At 42.1% G+C, this 19,458-nt stretch overlaps 1 protein-coding gene across 3 annotated transcripts in view; it reads right to left on the bottom strand.

Annotated features, from left to right (window-relative positions):
* NR1H4 (nuclear receptor subfamily 1 group H member 4) overlaps positions 1 to 19,458 on the bottom strand; it is a 146,652-nt gene that overhangs the window by 27,023 nt on the left and 100,171 nt on the right. For all 3 annotated transcript variants that reach the window (XM_040407166.1, XM_040407184.1, XM_040407175.1), the window contains 2 exons: positions 15,864 to 16,004; positions 14,360 to 14,490 (listed from right to left, as the gene is read on the bottom strand). In XM_040407166.1, coding sequence (XP_040263100.1) covers positions 14,360 to 14,490; positions 15,864 to 16,004 — 272 coding nt within the window. The remainder of the gene's footprint in view (positions 1 to 14,359; positions 14,491 to 15,863; positions 16,005 to 19,458) is intronic.

Below are 19,458 nucleotides of genomic sequence, written 5' to 3'. Positions count from 1 at the left end.
GCAATTGCAAGCTCTGTTGCAGAGTTGCCAGACCGGCGGCAGCTGTAGATGACTTTTGGAAATGGGCACACACGCGCCGCACCTTCACCAGTATCTCAGGCAAATTGGGGTAGGTTTTGAGAAACCGCTGAACCACTAGGTTGTATGCATGGGCTAGGCATGGTATGTGTGTGAGCGCCATCAGGCTGCGGAAAGCCTCAGTGTCCACAAGCCTAAATAACAACATTTCCACTACCAGCAATTTGGAAAGGTGCGCATTCAGTGCTATGGCCTGTGGGTGGGTGGCTGGGTATTTGCGCTTTCGTTCAAAGGCATGGGGTATGGACATCTGTACACTCCACTGGGACACAGAAGAGGATGTGCTAGCTGATAGTGCTTGCGAAGGTCCAGGTGCAGGGCGGGAGGCATCCGGGCCTGCGTCTTGGACAGGGGATTGGCCAGCACGTAACACAGGGGAAGAGGAGGCAGTGGTGTGACCCGCAGACACTGATTGTGGACCCAGGCGTTCGGCCCACCTATTAGGGTGCTTTGATGCCATGTGGCGGATCATGCTGGTGGTGGTAAGGTTGCTAGTGTTCACGCCCCAGCTCATTTTGGTACGGCACAGGTTGCAGATGACAATTCTTCTATCGTCCACACTTTCCTCAAAAAAGCGCCAGACTACGGAACACCTACCCCTTGGCAAGGGGGTGCTCCGGGGAACAGTTTCGGGCCTGTTTGGTGTGGACCGCCTTTTCCCTTTTGCCACCCCACTGCCTCTTCCAGCCTGTTGCGGTGCTGCGGATCCCTCTCCCTCTGTACTGCTGTCCTCGCTCGGCTTGCGACCTTCCCAGGTTGGGTCAGTGATTTCATCGTCCACCACCTCCTCTTCCACTTCCTCACTCTGATCATCCTCCTGACTTGTTGACCTAACAACAACCTCACTTATTGACAACTGTGTCTCATCATCATCATCCACTCCGTGAAACACTAATTGCTGTTCCCCACCGTCATCTTTTTCTGACTGTGGATGCTCAAGAGTTTGGGAATCAGTGCACAAGATCTCCTCTTGTCCCTCTTCAAGTGGGCTTGGCGAGAGGCCCAAATTAAGGAATGGCGATGAAAAGAGCTCCTCGGAATATCCGAGTGTGGGATCACTTGTTTGCCAAGACTCTCTATGGTGGGAGGAAGGAGGATCAGAGTGAGGATTCTGTTGACCAGACTTTTGGCTACTGAGACTGGACTTTGTGGAAGACAGGGTGGTGCTTAATTGACGAAGCATTATCTGCTGCAATCCAACAGACCACCTGATTGCACTGGTGTGAATTCGAGAGTGGTGTCCTACGCCGCCCTGCAAGCTAGGTATCGTGGATGAGTGTGTTTCTTGTGCTCTGGCAGCAGGCACAGTTTCACCGCGCCTAGGGGCACGGCCTCTGCGTGCACCATCAGCAGCACGGCCACTTCCCCATTCCTTACTGCTCACCTTGAGCATATTAAATGGTATAAATGCTTGCAAGTATGTCACACGTACAGTAGCGCAGGTTTTGTAAGTGTATGCTCAAATCAATTACACTGAATGTCACTGATATTTAGGATGCTCAAACGTTATACATAAGATGTTGCGCAGGTAATGTCGCTGTCACCAGCACCGAAAAAAATGACACTGAATGTCACTGATATTTATGATGCGCAAACGTTATACAGGAGATGTAGTGCAGGTAATGTCGATGCCACCAGCAGCGAAAAAATTTAACTGAATGTCACTGATATTTTGGATGCTCAAATGTTGGACAGGAGATGTAGTGCAGGTAATGTTGTTGTCACCAGCGCTGAAAAAAATTAACTGAATGTCACTGATATTTCGATGCTCAAACGTTATACAGGAGATGTAGCGTAGGTAATATCGCTATTACCAGCGCCAAAAAAATTTAACTGAATGTCACTGATATTTATGATGCGCAAACGTTATACAAGAGATGTATAATGTCGCTGCTGTCACCAGCAGCCAAACAATTGCATGCAATTTAGCGCACGTTGCATTAATATATTTCGCAACCAGATAAAACAATAGTCCTTAAAAGGACTGTTGGGTCTCTAACACCTTTCAACACTCAAAACTCCCTAAAAAAACAACAACACAATTCCTCTCCCTACACTATCTGTCCCTTCTGCTGCAGCTCACCCTGACTAAGGGCTCGTTCACACGAACGTGTGCTGCCCGTTGTCGTATTGTGGCCCGCATTTGCGGATCCACAATACACGGGCACCGTTCCGTGGCTATTCTGTATCACAGGTGCGGACCCATTCATTTCAATGGGTCCGCAAATCCGGAGATGCGGAACGTAAGAACGGAACACTACGGAAGCACTACGGAGTGCTTTCTGGGGTTCCGTTCCGTGCTTGCGCACCGCAAAAAGATAGAACTTGCTCTATCTTTTTGCAGAACAGAAGGATAGCGGACCCATTCAAATGAATGGGTCTGCGATCCCGATGCGCCTGCCCCACGGACGGTGCCCATGCATTGCGGACCGCAATTTGCGGTCCATAGCACGGGCTTCACACGTTCATGTGAATGAGCCCTAAGTCTGAGCCGAACCACGTGTCATCGGGTGCTATATAGCACCCGATGACGCGTTCTTTTCAGCCAATCACTGTAATGCCAGTAACCAACATGGCTACGGCATTACAGTGTGTGCCACTACTTCCCCACACGTTTATTGGCTGCGTACAAACGTGCGGGGAGCAGACTCAAGCATCGCACTTGGGCACACACGGTTTTCAGCCGAACACCGTGATGTGCCGAGCACGATGCTCGAGTGAAAATGGTGTTCAACCGAGCATGCTCGCTCAACACTATCAATGATTGATCATTTCAAGCAAATATAATGTAACAAAAGATCAAAAACTAGTATAATACAATTACAGTGAGCCAAACTGTGACCACTGTTCTATGATTTATGCAGGGCATTAGCAGTAGTGTGGTGGGCCATCTGGTCAATCAAAACCAAGTTAAAGAGGACATTTCATGTTTTTTTTTTAATTCCAGATAAATACCTTTACTTGCGCGGTACCCCCCGCTGATGCTGCCACCCTGCCTGTTTTTTTTAAATATCGCTCCTACACCCTACTGTGCCCCCTGTAGTTTTCCCGCTCAGTATGTTAATACTGAGCAGCAGTACAGGGAGGAGGAGACGCCAGGGTTTCTCAATGGGTGTCTCCTTCTCCCTGGCTGTGCCGCGATCCAATCAAAGCAGAGAGCGTCACAGCCAGGGAGAAGGTGAGTCTTTTTCTCTCCCTGGCTGTGCTGCGATCCAATCAAAGCCAGGGAGAGAAAAAGACTCACCTTCTCCCTGGCTGTGACGCTCTCTGCTTTGATTGGATCGCGGCACAGCCAGGGAGAAGGAGTAGCCCATTGAGAAACCCTGGCGTCTCCTCCTCCCTTTACCGATGCTCAGTATTAAAATACTGAGTGGGAAAACAGCAGGGTGGCACAGCGGGGCCGTAGGAGCAATATTTTTTTTAAAAACAGGCAGGTTGGCAGCATCAGCGGGGGAAGGGGGTACCCTGCAAGTAAAAACCTATATTTCAAATCATGTTTTTGCATTAAATAACATTTTTTTGTGAATATTTTTAATTTTCCATGCCACTATATTTTAAAAAAAAAATGTATATCAACCTGCGATTTTCACACTGCCCACTAGGTCATGATTTCCTCTTCTGTACACAGGCTCGGACTGGCCCACAGGGGTACAGAGGAATTCCCCGGTGGGCCCCTAAGCAAGGTGGGCCCCTAGTCTCCCACCCCCTGCAAAAAATCACTTAACACAGTAGATTTACAGCACTACATACATATATTCAATGTACAGCACTTCAACCAGCCTATGTTCATATAAAAAAAACTAAGAAACTCCCCAGTTTATTATTATAGACACAATCAGATAGCTGAGGTGACTTCTAGGTATAGAGGAAAGCCACCAGTGTCCTCTTCTCCCCAGGACCTACCTTCTCAAAGTTCCTGCAGGGACCCACATATTCAATTATCTGGTAGCATCTTGCTGCTGTATGAGCAGGTAATACTTGAATGAATCCGTATGGTGGGCCCCCTAAATAAATTTTACTGGTGGGCCCTAGCACCCCAGTACGACAATGTCTGTACAGGTAAGGCTACTTTCACATCTGCGTTCGGTGCGGATCCGTCTTGTATCTGCACAGACTGATCCGCACCTATAATGCAAACGCTTGTATCCGTTCAGAACGGATCCGTTTGCATTATTCTTTCAAAAAAAGTCTAAATGGATCCATCCTGACTTACATTGAAAGTCAATGGGGGACGGATCCGTTTTCAATTGCACCATATTGTTTCAGTGAAAACGGAAGTCAGTGAAAACGGATCCGTCCCAATTGACTTACATTGTAAATCAGGATGATCCGTTTGGCTCCGCATCGTCAGGCGGACACCGAAATGCTGCAAACTGCGTTTTAGTGTCCGCCTCAAAAGCGGAACGGAGACGGAAAGCAGCCAAACTGACGCATTCAGAGCGGATCCTTATCCATTCAGGATGCATATGGGCTGAACTTATCCATTTTGGGCCGCTTGTGAGAGCCCTGAAACGGATCTCACAAACGGAAAGCCAAAACGCCAGTGTGAAAGTAGTCTAACTTTTCAGTAGCTGTTATCACAGGGGGAATTAGTAACACCTCTATATAGATAAGACAGGATCTACCATTCACTATAGGCGATATCACAGCTTATCAACTCCCTCCTGACCTCTGCACAGGTCACAGCATGCCTAGAAAACTCTCCCATATCAGTCAATGGGGTCAGCTCATGTACATTGTGTCTATGTCCCATGTAGCTGCCTAAAAAAAAACAGGAAGTCTTAACATATTTTAGGCCTAGTGGCCAGTAACAAAACTGCAGGATTTTAGGTTTTTTTTTAATATAGAAGTGACATAGAAGATTAAAAAAAAAAAAAAAAATCTTTAAAAATGTGTTTAACATAAAAATGTGATTTACAAATAGTTAATTTTTTGATGAAACATTCCCATTAACACTATTGAACCCTTTAATGACCTGGCCTCAAAAGCCGTTAATGACCAGACAATTTTTTGTGATTCAGTGCATGTGGTGGTTTAAGGCCCCTTTCACACGGGCGAGTATTCCGCGCGGATGCGATGAGTTGAACGCATTGCACCCGCACTGAATCCCGACCCATTCATTTCTATGGGGCTGTTCACATGAGCGGTGATTTTCACGCATCACTTGTGCGTTGCGTGAAAATCGCAGCATGCTCTATTTTGTGCATTTTTCACGTAACGCAGGCCCCATAAAAATGAATGGGGTTGCGTGAAAATCGCATAGCATCCGCAAGCAAGTGCGGATGCGGTGCAATTTTCACGCACGGTTGCTAGGAGACGATCAGGATGGAGACCCGATCATTATTATTTTCCCTTATAACATGGTTATAAGGGAAAATAATAGCATTCTGAATACAGAATGCATAGTAAAATAGCGCTGGAGGGGTTAAAAAAAAAAAAATAATAATTAAACTCACCTTAGTCCACTTGCTCGCGCAGCCCGGCTTCTCTTCTGTCTCCTTCTTTGCTGATTGCCGGAACAGGACCTGTGGTGACGTCACTCTGGTCATCACATGATCCATCACATGATCTTTTACCATGGTGATGGATCAAGTGATGGACCATGGGATGACCGGAGTGACGTCACCACAGGTCCTGTTCCTGCACACAGCAAAGAAAGAAGACAGAAGAGATGCCGGCTGCGCGATCAAGTGGATTAGGGTGAGTTCAATTTTCTTTTCTTTTTTTTTTAACCCCTCCAGCGATGTTTTACTATGCATTCTGTATTCAGAATGCTATTATTTTCCCTTATAACCATGTTATAAGGCAAAATAATACAATCTACAGAACACCGATCCCAAGCCCAAACTTCTTACAATGTTTTGCACTCGCGCGGAAAAATCGCGCATGTTCCCGCAACGTACCCGCACCTTTTCCTGCAACGCCCGTCTGAAAGAGGCCTAATGGTTGTAACTTTTTTATATGTTGGACTACCAAAATCATGCAATGTTTTTCATGTGACACATATTTTTGTATTAATATATTTTTAGTGATTTATTTTAGTTAGGTTTGGAAAAAACTGTACACAATTTGTTTAATTTTATTTTTATTCTTTAAATATGCAAACTGACACCAAAATAAATTATTAAAATGAGTTCACTATTTTGAATACAGTGCTGCCCATAATTATTCATACCCCTGGCAAATTTTGACTTAAAGTTACTTTTATTCAACCAGCAAGTAATTTTTTGGACGGGAAATGACAAAGGTGTCTCCCAAAAGATAATAAGACGATGTACAAGAGGCATTATTGTGGAAAAAAAAACATTTCTCAGCTTTTATTTACATTTGAGCAAAAAGTGTCCAGTCCAAAATTATTCATACCCTTCTCAATAATCAATAGTAAAGCCTTTATTGGCTATTACAGCAATCAAATGCTTCCTGTAATTGCAGACCAGCTTTTTGCATGTCTCCACAGGTATTTTTGCCCATTCATCTTTAGCAATGAGCTCCAAATCTTTCAGGTTGGAGGGTCTTCTTGCCATCACCATGATCTTTAGCTCCCTCCACAGATTCTCAATTGGATTCAAGTCTGGACTCTGGCTGGGCCACTCCAAAATGTTAATGTTGTTGTCTGCTAACCATTTCTTCACCACTTTTGCTGTGTGTTTTGGGTCATTGTCATGCTGAAATGTCCACTGGTGCCCAAGGCCAAGTTTCTCTGCAGACTGCCTGATGTTGTTGTTGTTGTTGAGAATCCTCATGTATTGCCCTTTTTTCATGCCATTTACTGTGATTAGGTTCCTTGGTCCATTGGCTGAAAAACACCCCCAAAGCATTAGGTTCCCACCACCATGTTTGACAGTGGGGATGGTGTTCTTTGGGTTGAAGGCTTCTCCTTTTTTTACGCCAAATGAAGGAAACATCATTGTGACCAAACAATTACATTTTTGTTTCATCTGACCATAACACAGAAGACCAGAAGTCTTCTTCTTTGTCCAGATGAGCTTTTGTAAAGGCCAAGCAAGCTTTTGTGTGCCTTATTACTTGACGGTTGAATAAAAGTAACTTTAAGTCAAAATTTGCCAGGGGTATGAATAATTATGGGCAGCACTGTATATATATACTGTGTATATATATATATATATATATATATATATATATATATATATTCTAATGTTTCATGTGAACGGGGAGATAATGGTGACAATTTTGGTTGGTGTGGAGACATTTTTCTATAGATATACAGTACAGACCAAAAGTTTGGACACACCTTCTCATTCAAAGAGTTTTCTTTATTTTCATGACTATGAAAATTGTAGATTCACACTGAAGGCATCAAAACTATGAATTAACACATGTGGAATTATATACATAACAAACAAGTGTGAAACAACTGAAAATATGTCATATTCTAGGTTCTTCAAAGTAGCCACCTTTTGCTTTGATTACTGCTTTGCACACTCTTGGCATTCTCTTGATGAGCTTCAAGAGGTAGTCCCCTGAAATGGTTTTCACTTCACAGGTGTGCCCTGTCAGGTTTAATAAGTGGGATTTCTTGCCTTATAAATGGGGTTGGGACCATCAGTGGCGTTGAGGAGAAGTCAGGTGGATACACAGCTGATAGTCCTACTGAATAGACTGTTAGAATTTGTATTATGGCAAGAAAAAAGCAGCTAAGTAAAGAAAAACTAGTGGCCATCATTACTTTAAGAAATTAAGGTCAGTCAGTCAGCCGAAAAATTGGGAAAACTTTGAAAGTAAGGGCTATTTGACCACGAAGGAGAGTGATGGGGTGCAGCGCCAGATGACCTGGCCTCCACAGTCACCGGACCTGAACCCAATCGAGATGGTTTGGGGTGAGCTGGACTGCAGAGTGAAGGCAAAAGGGCCAACAAGTGCTAAGCATCTCTGGGAACTCCTTCAAGACTGTTGGAAAACAATTTCAGGGGACTACCTCTTGAAGCTCATCAAGAGAATGCCAAGAGTGTGCAAAGCAGTAATCAAAGCAAAAGGTGGCTACTTTGAAGAACCTAGAATATGACATATTTTCAGTTGTTTCACACTTGTTTGTTATGTATATAATTCCACATGTGTTAATTCATAGTTTTGATACCTTCATAGTCATGAAAATAAAGAAAACTCTTTGAATGAGAATGTGTGTCCAAACTTTTGGTCTGTACTGTATATATTAAAGGGGTATTCCGGTCACCATAAATATAACTTATGTTTTAGACTAATTCATCATCAATAATTACCTAATATAATGTAAATTTCACATATTTACCATTCAGTAGTTATAAAAGTAGTTTTCTTCCTCTGCTACCCACTGTGTTTCCTCATAAATTACCATGGCATCGACCTGTAGTTCTGAGCCTTTGACATGCTCACTGTGTTGCTATCAATTCTCTAGCTAAATGTCTTGTGAAACACAGTGTGCTGGTGATTACTGAGAAGGGCTGTGACTGCACTGTATATCAGGCAGCCAATCAACAAACATCAACACTCATGAACAAGCACAAACTCACAGCAGGAAAGTTAGGGATTGTGGGGATTGTAGTTTTGTGAGGGAAGATCAGGCGCCATGATACAATCAGTGTGTTGTAGGCTCACACAGGAGCTAGACAAGTGGATTGCAGGGTAATTTGAAACTCTGGTTATATGTATAGGTATGGGTTCTGGTTGGGTCATAGCTTGCAGCCTTAATGCAGTTTTTGAAAAATTTAGTTACTTTACCGGAATACCCCTTTAAAGAGGCTCTGTCACCAGGATCAACTCTATTAAAGCAGGCATACTCCCTGGTAGGGCTCATCATGCTCATTAAAACTATACCTTTCTTTTGTCTGTATGATAAATAGCTGCAGAGAAATGTGTGTGTTTTATTCATATGCAAATGAGCAATTCGAGCACCAAGAGGCGGGGCTGAATCATCTGCCTTGTAACACCCCCTGTGCTCTGCACACTCCCCCTTCCCTTTGATTGACAGGACTAGACATCAGGCTGAGGGCAGAGCTGTGTCCTAGAGCTGTGTGCTAGCATTTAAACAGTGGTGTCGCTACAGGGGGGGAAGGGGGGGGCAATTGCCCTTCCCAGGTCATTCCTTGCCGGGTGCCCACCCCGCTGATTCACTGCTGTGCCCACACTACTGATTCCCAACGACAGACAACATACACATGACAGATGGGGGTGGTGGCGGCTTCGGACCCAGCGTGCAGGGCGAGCGCAGGCTGGGAGTGCGGCAGCCGCAGAGTTGACGTCACCACGTAAAGCTGCTTGCCTGTGTAGTGTACCACTAGGTAAAGGTGGGCGCTACACAAGGGTTAACATGTCTATTGCATTAATGTGATGTTTAATGTGCATTTCCCTGTGTTATCTGGGTGTCAGGCCTGTTAGGGTGTAGTTCAGCCTCCTAGACGTTAGAGGGAGCTAGAGAGCCCTGAGTATAAATAGTTAGGCCCAGACAGGGATGAGTTAGTTCAGTCCAGGTGGCTAGAAGTGTAGCCTAGTCAGCCTGAACTTCCGGGGTCTAAGTTTAGCTCAGAAGAGTCACCCCAGAAGAAGAACTTGCCTCCTGGGAGAAACCTGCAGACACCCTCAAGCCAAGCAGTGCCAGTACAACCAGTTCAGATAAGTAAGCTAATGGGCAGAGGTACTATAAAGTGAGAGCAAGGGTCAATACGGGAGGAAGATTAACTACCAAGGATTAAAGTCAGCATTTAGGCATCCGGGCCTTGGGATACAGCCAGCCAGAATAGCTGTGAGATAGTGCAGCCTGGACTGTGAAGCATTAATTATGTACCCTCCGAGTATCTTGCAAGATTATTACCTGCCATATTGTTGAGAATAAGCCTGCTTGTGGAACATTGACATAAGGAACTGCATCATCATCTGTATGTACAAAGTTGGACTGTTTAAAGTAAAGCAACGTTTGGTTCACTATACCACCTGTGTACCTCACTTATTGCTACTGGAAACCGGTGTGCCACCGTTACAGGCACTGGCGTCACGATCCTTAAAGGGACCTTGCCCCAGGCACTCAAAACACCTGCAACATCCAGGGCACCTCATCCACCATCAGGCCTGGTCCTTACATACAGAGTGTGCCCCAGAGGAACTTTGTGTCAGCCTCTCCTTCACTGTCGCATGCCTGCCCAGGGTTCTCCTATGAACAGTGAGTAACCCTCGATTGCCCATAACCGTGACCTCACTTCACAATACCCTGCAGGTCTGGCATGCTGCACCTGCCCGCCCGCGCGAACGCTTTCTTCTGCAGCTCTGCTACTGCTAGTGAGCCTGTCTGTGCCCAGGCCCCAGCTTCGGACAGGAGAGGAGGACTATGTGTGGCAGCACTGGCACTGCTGCGCCTGCACCAGAGGGCGAGGCACTCTCCCAAGAACTCTGCCTGGCCCTGCCCTGGCTGGCCCCTAGGCAGGCTAAGAAAAGTAAGAATAAAAAGTTTTAAAAAAAAGTATGTACCCCCACTACCTCGCCTCATGGCCTGCCTGCTTGCGCCCAGCCCTTCCTCAACCCTGATACCTCTATAACTTAGGGGTATCAGGGTACATTATACAGGGGTAATATAACTGAGGACCCTGTATAATGTCCCCTGATAGCACTGAGTCCTCCTCAGTTATATTACCCTTGTATAATGTACCCTGATACTCCTTAGTTATAATATTACCCATAATGTCCCCTGATACCCCTCAGTTATATAACTGAGGGTAATCAGAATACATTATACAGGGCGTAATATAACCAAGGGGTATGAGGGTACATTATACAGGGGGTAATATAACTTATATTACCACCGTATAATGCCTGATAGGCCTCCTGAGTTATATTACCCTTGTATAATTATGTACCCGGATACCCCTTAGTTATATGATCCCGGCGGGGTCATATAACTAAGGGGTATCAGGATACATTATTATACAGGGGTAATATAACTCAGGAGGCCTATCAGGCATTATACGGTGGTAATATAGCTTACATCACCCCTGTATAATGTCCCATGATATCCCTCCTCAGTTATATTACCCTTGTATAATGTACCCTGATACCCCTCAGTTATATTACCCCTGTGTAATGTACCCTGATATCCCTTAGTTATATAATATAACTAAGGGGTATCAGGGTTCATTATACAGGGGTAACATAACTGAGGAGTGCTATCCTATCAGGGACGTAATACAGGGGTAATGTAAGCTATATTACCCCTTTATAATGTCTGATTGCCCTCCTCAGTTATATTACACGTAATGTACCCTGATACTCCTTAATTATATTACCCCGGCACCAGGGGCGTAGCTGCAGGGGCAGCGGCTGCTTTGGGGCCCTGACCTAGAAGGGGCCCATCCAGGAGGAGGAGGACTAAAAGATTTTGTCAGGGCCTCCTCAACAGTATTACACTATGAAAAAATATACAGATAGTACAGACAGAGTAGGAAAAGGATGGAACAGCTGCCGGGCCTGGTCTGAGAGAGATATCTTTACTAGCCACAGGAATGGGGGCGGCATGAAAGGAAGGGGTTGCGAAAAAGTTAGTGGGGGCCCAGTCATTTCTAGCTATGCCACTGCCCGGCGGGGTCATATAACTAAGGGATATCAGAGTACATTATTATACAGGAGTAATATAACTCAGGAGGCCTATCAGATACTGAAGAAGTAATGAAGTAGTATGATTAGCTGGTGAAAATTATTAGTGCCCCCCCATTTTTGACTGTGTATCTTCTGTGCCCCCCCATATAATGATCCTAGAGTCGCCACTGCATTTAAATATCATATACACTATGTACTATAGCTTCACCACACTGAGATCTGCTCAGAAAGCTAATCTACATATTACTACTTTATTCACAAGCACAATAAATGATCATATGGACACCAGTAATATGTATCAGCTTCTAAGCATAGAAAAAACATGCATCTCTATGTGGTAATGCTATAGCTTAGAGGTTAAGCTATTGGTTTTGCATGTAGAGATCCTTGGTTTGAATTTTAGGAGATACTTTGTTTTTTTCTTCAGATATTTTAATTCTTCAACATTTGTCCCATAAGAAAAGTCTATATCCTTATCATATTGAGAATAATTTTTTTTTAGAAAGCTAATAAATATTACTGGCTTCTTTATACTCATATATTGTGTCTGTGAATACACAGTAGTAAGGCCTTAATATTATTATTATTATTATTATTATTATTATTATTAGTAGTAGTAGTAGTAGTAGTAGTAGTAGTATATGATTATATCTTATTTATTATAGTATAGCCTTTGAATATGGTTTTAAATAAAAAAGAAAAAAAATAACAGAAAGAAAACATATATCTCTCCTGGGGCTATAGCATTACCACATTGAGACACATGTTTTTTCTATACTTATAAGTTGACACAAATTACCAGAGTCTGTATGATCATATATTGTATATATTGTGCCTGTAAATAAAACAGTAATAGGTATATTAGCTTTCTGAGCAGATCTCAGTGTGGCGAAGCTATAGTACATAGAGTGTATAATACACATAAATATAGTAGATATGTATAAGCCAGGACACAGCTCTGTCTTTAGCCTGATGTCTAGCCTTGTCAATCAATGGGAGGGAGGAGTGTGCAAAGCACAGGGGGTATTACGAGGCAGTGCACAGAATATTCAGCCTGGCTCTTGGTGCGCCAACTGTTCATTTGCATATGAATAAAACACATATTTCTCTGTAGCTCTTTAACATACAGACAAAATAAATATATAGTTTTATTCAGCATGATGAGCCCCACCAAGCAGTATGTCTGGTTTAATAGGGTTAATTCTGGTGACAGAGCCACTTTAAAAGGCCTTTTAGGGACACTAAGACTTTTTTTTTTTTACTCTTTTTCCTCTATAATGGGGCATCCAAAAGAGCCCCAGTTACAGGGCTCTACAGTTTACATATGCAGAGCTGCTCAGGGTCTGCTAAGACCCATCTGCTCTCCTATGCCCGAGACACCCTGTGATCACATAATAGCACTAGGTTGCTTCCTCTATTCACTGCTTAGCACTAGGTGAGCGCTATGTACAGAAGAAAAGGCAGATGCAGTAAAAAGTTTCTATCTTCTCAGAAGGGGTCCCTGGCTGTCGTTAATAGCAGGGGACCCAACCTTGTATGAGTTCTTGTATGAGTACTGCTTCTTCGTTAGGGCTACCTGTATGTCATCTCCTTTGTAGAAGAGGGGGAATGTAATTACAACTACTCATCCCATTCTCATGAGGACCACTACCTCTTCGAACAGTTGATCAGCATGGGGTGCTGGGAATCAGACCCCTCCAATCTGATATTGATGACCTGAGGATTCGTCAATATCTTTGCACTGTACAACCCCTTCATATCCCGCGCTGTATATTTATAGAGCTCCAGATTAAAGCCCTGCCCCAAGCACTGTACATATGTGGCGCTAAGGTTAAACTTGTCATTGGTTCACTATTTGGGACAAATGTGTCTAATTAGTAAACCTGTTTCTGTGTTCTAGTTGAAAAACTTTCACCTACTATATTAACTATCCTTTATGCCAGTGTTGCTCAACTCCAGTCCTCAGGGCCCACCTGCGTGACCTGCCGGTCATGATTTGTGAATGTCCCACAGAATGAATACCTGTGGTAACTCCTGATACATTGACAGGTTTGACACTAATTATATCACCTGCTCAATATTAAGGAAATCCTGAAAACATGACCACCAGGTGGACCCTCAGGACTGGAGTAGAGGAACACTACCTTAGGCAGTCCATTTTGCAGACAGAGTTGCCAAGAAGTGAAGAAATTGTGGCATGCACACGATGCATGAAGCTTTAAATTGCTGTCTGAACTTCTATTTAGAACTCCATAGCTAAGTTTGTGCCTGACCAACAGTAGATAGATTTACAGCGAGAGAGACAGACGATAGATAGATCGATAGTGTGTAATATAAGGTTCTAATGGAACAATGGACCACATTTACTAGTGAGTACGCCTAGATTTTGGAACACAATTTGTGCCACAAGGTCGAAGAGTTGGGCTCATCCAGACTTAGAGACAGTGTCTTAGCCTTTTTGTGGCTTACCAGGAAAGGGGTATGACCCATGATGTGTTTTGCACCAAAATTACACCACAATTCTGGAGCAAAATTCTGTCTGAAAGTAAGCCAACCAATAGTTGGTATAGAGTCAGTGAAAAGTGTCTATCCCTGCACCACATTTATCATCCAGCCTGAACGCCTGTGATAAATCTGCTGCAGGTCTAGACAGCCTAAGTTTACACCATCTACAGGATTAGTAAATCTGCCCCAATGTGCATACCCGATTTGTCTTTGTGGTAGATGTAACTTGCTTTATCTCAATTCCGTCATTATCTTCACCAAATGATTTTTCAGGGAGCTTGACATTTTTTCGTAGCCGTTTTGACTTGCACTGTATCTCTGTTAGTAAACCTGTGGTATGGAATAGAAAAATGTTCAGCTGCATAGTATGGTTATATATATTGTTGTAGTCTTTAAAGGGCTCTGAACCCGGACATATCCTCATTTTCACCCAGGCAGCCCCTTTGATTTGAGCATTGGAGTATTTAATGCTTTGATGCTCTCCCTTGCTCTGCGCATGCGCAGACCTTTAAAAATTAGAAAGAAAGAAATACCGGATCCGTTTTTCTGGATGACACCCGGAAAGACGGATCCGATATTGCAATGCATTTGTGAGACGGATCCGTCTCACAAATGCATCTGTTTGCGTCCGGCGACGGAACTGCCTGCTGGAATCCTCTGCCGCAAGTGTGAAAGTACCCTAAAGGAGGTAAAAGTGAGACCAATTTAAATAGCATCACCCATAATGTGGCACTACAAAATTACAGTTTTACTGAACAATTTCCTATTAGATGTAAATTTGAGTAAATATTATGAAGAACAAGAACATGTTAACCTTTTTAAATGCAAATTATTGAGAAAATCTGGATTTGTCTTGTCTACCTAAATGTGATTACATTTACCGGTAGATTTAAAATCTTACAGCTACAAAATGTGGTCTTAGCACTGGAGGACCAAGCTCATCTTTTGTGAGTTACATGGACAGTATTGTGATTTCAGTGGACACTGTGTAACACTTCATTTCACCTGGGGTGGTGCTGCAGGTAAATGACAAGCTTACTGAATAATTTATGCACAGAATAGCTGGTCGCTGGGGGTTTACAGCTTTTTGGAGGACCCTTCTAACAAAAAGACATTTCCATAGCGGACAACCCTTTTATGAGAGATTATATGATGTAATTGTAAGTCCATGTGTCTCCATGTAAATTTATTTGCCACAATAGTTTCTATTATATCTTCTGTATACTGTGCTAATGGTAGTATTATCACTTTCTGTAAACCTATTGCTACATTAGTGACACATGTAATAATATATATAATGCAAACTATTGAGAAATCAGTCCCTCTTATAAAGGATACTTCAACTAATAAGTAAAGCTGTATATGCGGTCAGCATTCAGATCAGCGGTGCACGTGGCAGGGTGGGTCTCGATATGGTTTGAAATAGAAAAATCCCATCACTCGCTTTCTTTGTTTGGATGGACAAATGTCTTTTTTCGGCCTTATGTACTATGTTACTAATATATTTATTCATACATCAGTTACAATTAGGGGGCACCTTTCGGCCCGTCCTGAGCCTTTTTCAAAGAAAATGGCTCAGGACGGGCCGAAACATGTCCCCTTATTGTAACTGATGTATGAATAAATATATTGAACGAAGAAAGCGAGTGCCGGGATTTTTCCTATTTGCAACTAATAAGTAGACAGTTTACCAATTTACTCACATTCAGCAAGCATGCCTTTCTCTTTACATTTCCGTAGGCGACATTCCTGGCATTTTCTCCTCATGTACATATCCATTTCACAGTTGCCTCCATTTTTACACTTGTAAACAGCATTTTTAGTAATACTTCTTCTGAAAAATCCTGCAGATTGGAAGCAGAGTGGGCACACTTATCACAGGTTTGTCTGAACAGTTACTTTAAGCATAAAATTGTTATGCTACTTTCATATCTGTGTTTTCAATTCAATTCAGGTTTTAGGATCCAGCAGAGGATCTCAAAACCTGAATTAAAAAGTTCAGTTTGGTCCCCATTCTTTGTCACTGGGGACAAAACTGATCAGGGACCTTTCCATTTTGTTGCGTTTTGTGAAAGTAGCCTTAGTCCTTCAAAATTTTCACCTAAATTGCGCAGATCTCCATAATTATAGATAAACATAAAAAAGTTTACTTTTTCATTCATGTCTTGCTTATTAGGATTTAAATATTGTTAGAAACGTATGTAAACTTCAAAGATAATCAGTTTAAGTAAAAATAGTCCTGAAATGAATGTCCATCTGTGCCATGGTGATTTTGGCAAGTTGATTTGTTGGTTTCGCTTTCCTTTACGCCAGTTTAGGTGAGCAAGTTGTCCCCGCGTGGGATCCTGATTTCCAGCCCTATTAAACCAGACATACTGGCTAGTAGGGCTCATCATACTGATTAAAACTGTACCTTTCTTTTGTCTGTATGATAAATAGCTGCAGAGAAATCTGCGTTTTTATTCATATGCAAATGAGCAATTCGAGCACTCAGATGCGGGGCTGGATATTCTGAGCACTGCTACATAGCACCCCCTCTGCTCTGCACACTTTCCCCTCCCATTGATTGACAGGGCTAGACAGTAGGCTGATGGCAGAGCTGTATGCCAGCAAATAAATATATCACTATGTACTATAGCTTTACCACATTGAGATCTGCTCAGAAAGGTAATCTACATATTACTGCTTTATTCACAGGCAGAATGTATGATTATACAGATGCCAGTAATATGTGTTAGCGTATAAACATAGAAAAGACAGTCATCTTCATTAGGTAATGCTATAGCTTAGTGGTAGAGGGGTTTACCCTGTATACAGAGATCCCTGAAGAGAAATACATTTTCTTTCTGTTATTTTTTTCTTCTTTTATTCAAAATCATATTAAAAGGCTATACTATAATAAATAATATATAATCATATAATAATAATAAGGCCTTACCATATTGAGAAAAGTAATTTTTTGCTAAAACCTATTACTGGTTTATTCACAGACACAATATATGGTTATATAGAAGCCAGTAATATTTATTAGCTTTCTAAAAAACATTATTCTCAATATGATAGGTAGTGTTGATCGCGAATATTCTAATCGCAAATTTTTATCGGTAATATCGGCACTTCGAGATTTCGCGAAGATGTAGAATATAGTGCTATATAGTCGTAATCTCGAATATTCTAGATTTTTTTTCCATCAGTAACCTCCCTTCCTGCTTGTGGGCCAATGAGAAAGCTGCAATATCTTTGTCAGAGCTTAGCAACATCCATAGCAACCAATAGGAAAGTTGCCTACCCCTTACTATATCAGAAACTCCCCAGCAGCCATTTTCTGCTGTTTTTTTGCAGTTCTGAGAGAGAAATCACTGTCATTGCTGTGCTCTGTGCTTTCATCTGTTCACCTATTCCAATTACATTAGATAGTTAGTTAGCTCATATATATAATACAGATAGTTAGTGGGAGATATTCAGTGTAGGTTAGATTGTGATATAGTGTAGCTGATAGGTTCCAGTGCAGGGTGTTAGGCAGTGTGATAGGAATTACTGTACTGTGCATTTTCTCCAGGAAACGTCTAGCAGCTTGAAAATGTAGCAAAAGTGACCCACACCTGTATTGAGCGCGCAATGCGCGTATATTACACTGGCGATTTTTGCAATCAAAAAAATAATGACGAGGTCACGAATTCTAGAATTTCGCGAATATTAGGCCAAAAATTTGCGAAAACGAATATTGCCCATGCTGCTCATTACTAATGATAATTCTCATTTGTATATGAATAAAAACACTGATTTCTCTGCAGCTGTTTATCATACAAACAAAAGAAAGGTATCATTTTAATCAGCATGAAGAGCCCTATCAGACAGTATGGTCTGGTTTAATAGTGTTGTTCCTGGTGACAGAGCCTCTTTAATGCAACTATCCAGTCAGAATCTCAAAAATTATATGTAAGACGATACATCCAGATGGTGACCATCCGTAATTCATTCTCTTCAGAACTTGCTTCCTGGCTGCTTTTTAGTTGAGCTTCATTAGGTCAGAGCTGTGATCTGTGACTACATCTACTGTTTCTGCAGGGAGTCTGAAGTAGTCTGAAACACGCACCCCTGTTTTGACATTGGGGGGTAGCCCTGACTCTCCCTCTGCAGCTCTGCCTCCTCATATTAGCTGCTGTGTATAAAAAAAACTATCGCATTTTTATTTATTTATTTATTGATAGCAAAAGACATACATACAAAATTATAAACGTAATCTTCAACAATATTAAATTTCTCGTTTTCACCCCAAAACTCCCCCCCATCCCTATCTTGTGATGCGTCTCCCATCCCCTCGGTCAACCAAGACAGAAAAAGGGATTATGGTGGAGTGAAAGCAGGAAGACTTATGACTTCCAAATACCCCATACCTTATTCCATTTCTCCTCAATATTTCTTTGTTTATATAAAATTCTTTCGTAATTCTTAATCTTATTACCCGATTCAACCATATATGCACACTGGGGATGTTTTGCGAAAACCAGCTTCGCGTGATCAAAAGTCTTGCCCAAATTTTTTTTTAATCAAGAGGAATCTTTTATACTTATCACAAATAATTTGGGAAAGATCACCCAGGATCCAACATTCCACCGTATAAGGAATCCCTATTTTCAGTTTTTTAGTAATATGTTTAGCTATTGTCTCCCAATATTCTGTTAATTGTGTACAAAACCAAAACATGTGTAAATAATCAGTCCCAGGTAAATCACACCGTGGACAATTGGACGTATTTCTCAACCCACATTTATTGAGTCATAGTGGTGTGACATGTACTCTGTGTAAAATATCAAATTGAACCAAAACATGAATAAAATTAGGCACTGTAATAAATATAACGATACTGCGCTCTGGGACTTTAAGTATATGGAAATTAATGCAGGAGTATCATAGATTATTTTTTACAATCTGCATTTTGTAATAATTCTAGAAAATTTCTGGGGCAGAAGTTAAAAATTTCTGAACTTTATAAATTCCTTCTTGAAGTATTATTTAATAGTATACGTTCCCCCAGACAAAAGGCTTGGGAACTTGCTTTAGGGTTTCAACCAGATGATTGGGGGAAAATAATTGACTAATTTAAGAATAGTGTCACATAATTTTATTCATAATTTAAATAACGCTTCAAAGGCGCTCAGTGGATGTACTAGGTGGTAGCAGCGGTATCGCAGCAGAACCGCAAAGTCAGCCGCATAAAGGAAGGCACTGTAATAAATATAACGATACCGCGCTCTGGGACTTTAAGTATATTGAAATTAATGCAGGAGTATCACA

This window comes from Bufo bufo, chromosome 1 (assembly GCF_905171765.1).
Source record: "Bufo bufo chromosome 1, aBufBuf1.1, whole genome shotgun sequence".
In the NCBI taxonomy this organism is placed as follows: Eukaryota; Metazoa; Chordata; class Amphibia; order Anura; family Bufonidae; genus Bufo; species Bufo bufo.
Note: the sequence above shows the minus strand (reverse complement) of the source record. Positions and strands in the feature narration are given on the sequence as shown.